This window comes from Microtus ochrogaster, chromosome 18 (assembly GCF_000317375.1).
Source record: "Microtus ochrogaster isolate Prairie Vole_2 chromosome 18, MicOch1.0, whole genome shotgun sequence".
NCBI classification, from domain to species: domain Eukaryota; kingdom Metazoa; phylum Chordata; class Mammalia; order Rodentia; family Cricetidae; genus Microtus; species Microtus ochrogaster.
In genome coordinates, this window is record NC_022020.1 from 11,304,788 (window position 1) to 11,312,801 (window position 8,014).

Consider the following 8,014-nt stretch of genomic DNA (forward strand, 5'->3'; position numbering starts at 1 on the left):
ACACACACATACACACATGCAATACACACTCACACACACGTGCACACATATACACATGTACACACACGCGCACATACACATTCACATGCACGTGTGTGTGCACACACAAAATGCCTTATCAGCCAATCATCTAATCTCTGACTTTCTGGATTTGTCACTGCAGTTGATGTCATCAGGAACAGCGTCTCCTTCTCCCACCCATCTCCACTTCCTTCCAGAAATTACAGTTCTGACAAAAACCAGCCAGTGTCTTGTTTCCTACATTCTCAATGAGGAGACTCAGTACAAATTTCTGCATTTTTAACCTCACAAAAAGCAATCCGAAACACACCATTATTCCTGGGGTTGGGATGAACCCAATCTAGGAATGGAGAAATGGTGTCACATGCATACAGAGACAAAAAGCAAAGCTTCCAAGGAACTTAGTTTGACTACACAGAATTTTTTTAACTGCCGAGGGGGGCTTCCTTGTTGGCTCATAACCTAATGCAGTGTTATTACCTAATGTACTACTGCTAAACCTGGGCAGCCAGATGTCAATAAGCATGAAATAAATCAATACAACTTATATGTATCATATAAAATCAAAGAGAAATATGTATGGAAACTGAAAACAATGCACAGAAATCAATAAGGGGGAAAAAAAATCCCAAGAATCCGACTCCATTCAGCCAGAATGTTTTCCTTTGGTTTAGGTTACTTGGTTGTGTGGATCTAACTGGTCAAATGACCAGTTAAGAATATTCCATAGAGCGGTGTTCCGTTGCTCTAATCTCCCTAGACAAGGTTCATATTTGTGTAGGTTACTTATTCTCCCTTTGTTGACTAAGTCAATAATCAGAATCAGCAGGTTTGGAGTCAGATTGGCAGGGATCAGCAGCCTGGCTTGGGAGGCGGGAGTATAAAAGCCCCTCCACCTGGACGAGGCCTTCACAGAGGTCCACTGGCTCCTAGCAGAATGGCTTCCCCTCATCTCTTCCTCCTTTGCCTCGCTGGACTGGCGTTTATGTCTGAGGCTGGCCCTGCGGTAAGTGTCCTGTGGAAGCCTTTCCAGACATGGTAGGTGCATCTTGGATGGCAGTAGCTTCCTCCAGCTTTGGTAACTAGTGGGTGTTATTAGGTCAGGAGTACTCAGAATCTATGTTTCCCATTAAACTCCAGAGGGGAGACCTGGGGTCTAGACCCTTGGCTCTTTCTTCTGTTGTGTTGGCACATTGAGTCTAATGCTCATTATCTCTATGTCCTTAGATAATAAAAATATGAAATAACATAGAAATAGAGATATAAAAGTCCTGGGGAGGTAGTTTAGTGGTTCACTGACTGCCTAACATGTGGAAAGGCCAGTGTTTAACCTACGACTATAGAACAAAATGCATCATCAGTAGGGCTGTTAATATTGAATTCTCATAAATATATTTAATATATTTAGTAGCATTATATTTAGTATACCTATTGTGTAAGGTTATATTTTGGTTCTTTAGCTAATCAAAATGTATTATTGATCATTATCTTGGGGGAAGCAACACTCTATTCTAGTGTCTGACGGAATCCTCTGGAAGAGTGAGTCAGTACAGTTAAGTGGGTCCGGAAGTACGTGGGTGTTAGGTTACAATGGAGAGAATTACTACTGCAGCAGCTGATTAGAATGATCTCGAGGAAAAGACCGGTCTTTCTTTTTTTGTACGATGCACCTTTTCAGTGTCTCCATTCAGATGGAGAGGTGAACCAAGCGACGGCTCTCGGAGGGCCTGTTTGCCCTTTGGAAAAGCATTGTACAGGTCCCTGGTGCACAGCAGCGTGTCTGGAGGCAGAGGCTGCTCTTGCTTTGAAAACAATGCTGCCTGTGTCAGACTGGAAAAGAAGCTCCTTAATTGTCAACACTTACGTTATCGCAATGGGATCAGCATGTACTTTTGGTTTTGTTCCAGATTCTAACCCCAGAAAGAACAAGCCCTTCTACTCGGATCAATTTCACTGACACCTCTCTTGTCCTCTCTCTGCCCAGGGCCCCGGGGCATCCAAGTGTCCTCTGATGGTCAAAGTCCTGGATGCTGTCCGAGGAAGCCCTGCCGTGGATGTGGCCGTGCAAGTGTTCAAAAAGACAGCTCAGGGAACCTGGGAACCGTTTGCCTCCGGGTAAGCTAGCAGAGCATCCTGCTGCGGGATTGGTTCTATCTTTCTAGTCATCCTTCTGCTCGTTAGAGGTGAGCACACATAGCGGACCAGCTTTAGGGCTGAGAGAGATGTCTCAGCGGTTAAGAGCACTCTCTGCTCTTGTAGGGGACACAGGTTTGGCTGCCAGCACCAAAATGGCAGCTCAAAATCATCAGTAACAACAGATTCTGGGGAACCAATATCCTCTTCTGACCACCATGTGTGTAGTGCTCAGGCGCACATTCAGGCTGTACGTTCATACACATAAAGTAAAAGGAAACAAATATTATTTTTTTTAAAAAAAACTTTCAGCTAAAGAATCTGTTAGAAGGCTGAAGAAATGGGGAGACCTTTCTTAAGAAAGCTGGCTTCCTGCTCTGCTTAGCACAGGCTAGAACTGAAGGGAGAGAAAAGGAGAGGCAGTAACTCCTGGGCTTCAGTAGGAGTTTGCAATTCTTTCCGTCACAGCCCACTTGAGGAAGGTGATGAAAACTAGTCTCTAGGGACTGCAGAGATGGCTCAGGCACCACATAAAACAATACACACAATCACACAATAAACACATACACAGAGAGAGAGAGAGTGTGTGTGTGTATAATTTTCAGAAATGTGAATCAGGAGTTTTCAGAATCCCTGGAGCCCATTGTATGATACAGAATCTTAGGAAGGATATACACGTACTGATTTATTATTTGAAATGAAAGGAATTGACGAAGCACCCTGCTGGGCTTTATTCGCATTAAGCAGAATCAGGGGCTTTTTTTTTTTTCATGTACACTCAGAACAGAACAGCTCTGTGTAAGGCTAGAAGCCACCCTGCTTAATAAGAAACACATCTATAGAGATCTGCAAGGCAAAAGCCAGGGGCTGAGCAATCTCACAACTGCCACTAGCATGCCAAAATGACTTCCCACCTGGGCAGGCCACAGGTGTGTGTGCGTGTGTGTGTGTGCATGTGTGTGTTGACCACCACAAGAATTTCAAATGAATTACTAATTAACCTAAACAAACGAACCAAAAGAAAAAGCAGCTAAGACACCCTTAACACCTAGTAGAATGGCAAGGCCCTTATGTCTCCTGGGTAAAGACTTTCTATTAAGTTTTAATTGAATACCAAGATGCACTAATTTCTTCTCTAATCACTGGGAAGATCATCTTCTTGAGTGAAGTGTTAGCTGAGTTTCTGTTTGTTAACTTCTTTGTGTTCATATGTGTGTCAAGCACAGCACACAAAGTGGTTAGGGAATTCTAAGTGGACATAGAATCAACACCCAAATACCCAAACTTTCTTGGGACCTTCTTTCTTGTACACACACAAGAGGGAGGTTAGAGAGAAGGGGACAGGTATGGCCAGAGTCACTAAAGACAACTGCCACTCGTCTGTCTTGGTTGTAACTAAATGGGAAGCAGTTTCTGACATTTCTGTGAGGAACTGGAGCCTACGTGAAAATGGAAGCTGCTTGGTATTTCTTGTTGGCAAAGAATCACCAAGCAGATTAAACTTAGAAAAGGAGAAATTCAGTTAAGTTCTTTTTTGTTTATTAGGTTTTGTATGCTGACAAACAACACTATCCCTGCAAGTTACCCTTACACTGTGGGACACTGGCCTGTCACTCTGCTGTCACAGGGGTCTTCAGAGTTAGAACAGCTTGTGACACTTTCAGGGACAGTCATGAACTTCATCAAGTCATTAACCCTGAATGCAATAGAGTGTGTGTGTGTGTGTGTGTGTGTATGTGTGTGTGTGTGTGTGTAGTTGGGGACTGATTCCAGGGATATACAAATGTTAGGCTGCAACAGTGTATATATGTGTGTGTGTTGTTGTTGTTGTTGTTGGCGACTGATTCCAGAGGCATACAAATGTTAGGAAGGAACTCTACCACTGAGCAACACATCTGGGCATTAAGGCTTTTCTTTTCTTTCTTTTAAAAAAATATAACTAATAATTTTTGAGACAGGGTCCCATCTAGTCCAGTGCTCTCTATATAAAACAAAATTGCCCTCAGACCTGCAGCAACCCTCCGGCCTCTACCCACAGAGCACTAGCATAACAGGTGAGCCCCACATGCCTGGATTAAGGCTTTTAAGGTAAACATTCTACTGTGTTATTGTCATGAGACAGAACTCTACAATAAGCTGTACACAAAGCTTCTATGAATTTCTTGCCATTTTTTTACTACTTTATCACAAACACAAGAATTTCCTCAACCTTGATTCAGTTGATAGAAATGAAATACACAGTTACATACATGTACATACACACACATGCATACATGTTACAATCATATACATACCCTTCTTTTCCCCTAACTTCACCTGGACCTTTGTGCCTTCCAGGAAGACTGCTGAATCTGGAGAGCTGCATGGGCTCACCACAGATGAGAAGTTCGTAGAAGGGGTCTACAGAGTTGAACTGGACACCAAATCCTACTGGAAGGCCCTTGGCATTTCCCCGTTCCACGAATATGCAGAGGTGAGTGGACCCACCGAGGTGTTTGGGTTTTGCTTTCAGTCTCAGGAAATGTTCTTTGCTCTTGGGCATGAGAAGAAAACAGGGTGCCTTTTCCATCCTACAGCCCGAAAGAAGCAAATATTCTGAGTTTGTCAGAAACATTCAGCAACACGGCCTAAACCTGCTCACGCTACTTATGGTTAGCTAGTTACATGAATATTTGTTTCTCTGTTGAAGGAATATTATTGTCTGCTTTTGAGGCAGCTTCCAGATACCACCAAGGATATTTCATAGCCAAAGGAAGGGTTCCTTCCCTGTGTTATTTCTCTAAATTCTGGCATTTTCATTATTCCAGAACGCATCTAGTGCCCCAGAGGTTTGGGTACACAATTCCTGACAAAGCACAGAATGACAATATATTCAAAGCCATAACACCTGAATAGCTAAATCTCCAACTACACTCTACATGGCAAAGGGGTTTCTGCATCAAAACTGTTTCATTCTTATGATCAATCTACAGAGGGCGAGCCTTGTCTTACCCCATTTTACCAATGAAGAAGCTGAGGGAATTTAAGCACCCCATCAAGTCACATAGCTAGCACGTGTGAGCAAGGGAAGGCCCAGGAGCATGCGGCTGGAGCCCAGGCTGGAGCTGGGCTCTGTGTTGGTTGGTGTGTCTTCCTTGCCTCAGCCAACTTCTCTAAGAAACTGAGCTAAATCGAAACACAAAGCCAACAAACCAAAACCATATTAGTAACCTTCATTTCACTCTGAGCTCAATCTCCCTGATCCTCGGTCATTTCACACAGGTGGCTGTCATGGAAATAGAATCCAGACCTCTTGGTCAGAACTGGAGATAATGAATTCCATCAAAAATAGCCCAGCATGTGACCTAGTTTGCTGTGTGTTGCTAAGATAAACCCCATTACCAAAAAGGAAATTGGGGAGGGAAAAGTTTGCTCCATCTTGTAAGTTACAGTCCATCATGGTGTAAATGCAGGGCAGGAACCTGGAAGTAGGAAGTGAAGAGGTGACCACAGAGGAGGGTGGCTTCCTGGCTTGCTTGATCACCTTTTTGTTTTTATTTTTTATTTTTATTTTGTTGTTGCTGTTGTTGTTTTTTATTTTCGAGACAGGGTTTCTCTGTGTAGCTTTGGCTATCTGAGAACTCTCTTGTAGACCAGGTTGTCCTTGAACTCACAGAGATCTGCCTACCTCCGCCACCCAAGGGCTGGGATTAAAGGTGTGCGCCACCACCCCTGACTTAACTATCTTTCTTATACAGCCCAGGTCTGTGTGCCCACACTGCCCACGGTAGACTGGGTCCTCCTACATCTATCATTAATCAAAATAAATCCTACCCAGGCCAATCTGATCGAGGCAATTCCTCAACGGTGGCTCCCTCTTCCCAGCTTATTCTAGCTGGTGTCAAGTTGACAAAATGTGACCAGCGAAGTGTGACAGGGAACCGCTCTCTGTGACTTCGCTGTGGATGAGTCCTTCAATTCTTTTATTGACTTCTGTCACCAGACAAACCAGAGGGGTCTGTTGGACTCTTGCTCACGGAGATCCACCTCCCTTTGCCTTCTGAGTGCTGGGATTAAAGTTATGCACCACCTCTGCTTGGTGCTTGGTGGATTTTTTTTTTTAATCCCATAATATCCTTTTTTCACTTTTGAGGAAGAGACAAATGAGACTGGATGACAATGTGACAGAGAAAGGAAGCTTGGCAGAGTGGGAACAGTGGCACATGCTGTGCTCTAATGCTGGGAGGCGAAGGTAGAGGAATCAGGAGTTAGTGGCCAGCTTAGACCAGGGGCTAGGGCTATAACAGTGCCAGAAGGCTTGCCTGGCATTCACAGGATTTGATCCATAGCACTATAAATAATAATAAATACATAAAATGGAGTTTGAGAAGAGTCCCCTTCTTACATTTTCTGGGTGTTATTTTGTGCTTGTTTTACTCTATCATCCAAGCTTTCTTTGTCCTGCTTTCGGAAACAAAAGGTATTTATTCCAGGTGTGTTCGAAGCTCTATCCAAAACCTGCACACAAAATGAGTAAAATTATACACACCTTCTCTGCCCGCCATTCCTTCTGGATGTTCCTCGCCGGCACCTGGGTGTTGCGGCACCCGTGTCTCAGACGATCTAGTGATTTGAGATGTGGCTAGCTAATTGCAAAATCCACATTTTGTCTGGAGACCTTCCATGAGCCCCAAAGCTTTTGTTCACATTTCTGCAGCTTGTGTTGTTGAGAGAAGTCTGCTATGCCTCCCCCAACACCTCAACACCTCAGCATTGTTACTTACCTGAAAATTCACATCTTCTCACGTCAGAAAGCGCAAGGGCAGAGAGGGAGAGAGATCCCTGGACTTGGAGACAAGGGGCCTTCCTGCCTGGTGGGGCTGTCCCTGTAGGTCAGACCACAAGCAGACTCCAGCATGCAGGTCAGCAGGAGGATGGTTCCTGCCAGCATTCGAACTCTGGAAGTCTGCGGTGGGGTGACAACCACTGTTCCCCACGGGTCTTTTGTCTGTAGGTATTTCCCTTCTCCCCACTTTTCTCTGAGCCGAAGAAAATGAACAATAGCTGTCAGGTTCTCTGTGACTCATTTTGGTGTGACCAGAACCACTCACACTGGTCACAAACTTGCCAAGAGAGGCCCCTGCAATTCTATCGGAGCTGCACAAGGCTCAGGAGACTTAGCTAGGCAGCATATTTGATTTTGTTCTAATTGTTCGTCCCCCTGAAAATCAGGTAATAACATGAAGATTATCAATTTAGCACTGAACTTCAGGGAATACTTTGACCGTGGCTCCAGCCTCTGGGCTCTGTTTGAAGCAAATGTCTCTCCACAGCTCCAGCCTCTGGGCTCTGTTTGAAGCAAATGTCTCTCCACAGCTCCAGCCTCTGGGCTCTGTTTGAAGCAAATGTCTCTCCTTTCCCCCAGGTGGTTTTCACAGCCAACGACTCTGGCCATCGCCGCTACACCATCGCGGCCCTGCTCAGCCCCTACTCCTACAGCACCACGGCTGTGGTCAGCAACCCCCAGAACTGAGGTGCCTGGCCCAGCAGGACCAGGATCCTGGCAGAGCAGTAGCAGCCCATTTGCACTGAAGCAGTGATTTCACTCGATAAACTGTGTTAGTAACTTGGCAAAGACGCCATGAAACATTCCTATTAAACCACTTGGCGTTTCATTCAAACTTTGTTTCTTTTTTATTCCCTCATTTCCCCCCCACTGCCCCTAAAACCCAAATCTTACAGAGTCACCAAAAAATTCTAGGAAATCTTTGACTAGGACTTTCTTTTTTTTTTATTTTTTTATTTTATTTATTTATTAAGGATTTCTGCCTCCTCCCTGCCACCGCCTCCCATTTCCCTCCCCCTCCCCCGATCAAGTCCC

The 8,014-nt window shown here is 44.6% G+C and overlaps 1 protein-coding gene across 1 annotated transcript; it reads left to right on the forward strand.

Annotated features, from left to right (window-relative positions):
* Positions 1–871: 871 nt before the first annotated feature.
* On the forward strand, positions 872–7,814 carry Ttr (transthyretin). The gene is made up of 4 exons (XM_005355805.2): positions 872–1,027; positions 2,006–2,136; positions 4,492–4,627; positions 7,559–7,814. Exons 1-4 carry the CDS (start codon positions 959–961, stop codon positions 7,664–7,666), a joined length of 444 nt encoding a protein of 147 aa, XP_005355862.1. The 5' UTR covers positions 872–958; the 3' UTR covers positions 7,667–7,814.
* The last annotated feature ends 200 nt before the right edge of the window (positions 7,815–8,014 follow it).

What these genes read in the sequence shown, in the direction of transcription:
- Ttr (XM_005355805.2), top strand. Translation starts at nt 959, where the DNA reads ATGGCTTCCCCTCATCTCTTCCTCCTTTGCCTCGCTGGACTGGCGTTT. An exon ending in TGTCTGAGGCTGGCCCTGCG is followed by an intron (nt 1,028 to 2,005) that starts GTAAGTGTCCTG and finishes CTCTCTGCCCAG; the next exon opens with GGCCCCGGGGCATCCAAGTG. An exon ending in CGTTCCACGAATATGCAGAG is followed by an intron (nt 4,628 to 7,558) that starts GTGAGTGGACCC and finishes CCTTTCCCCCAG; the next exon opens with GTGGTTTTCACAGCCAACGA.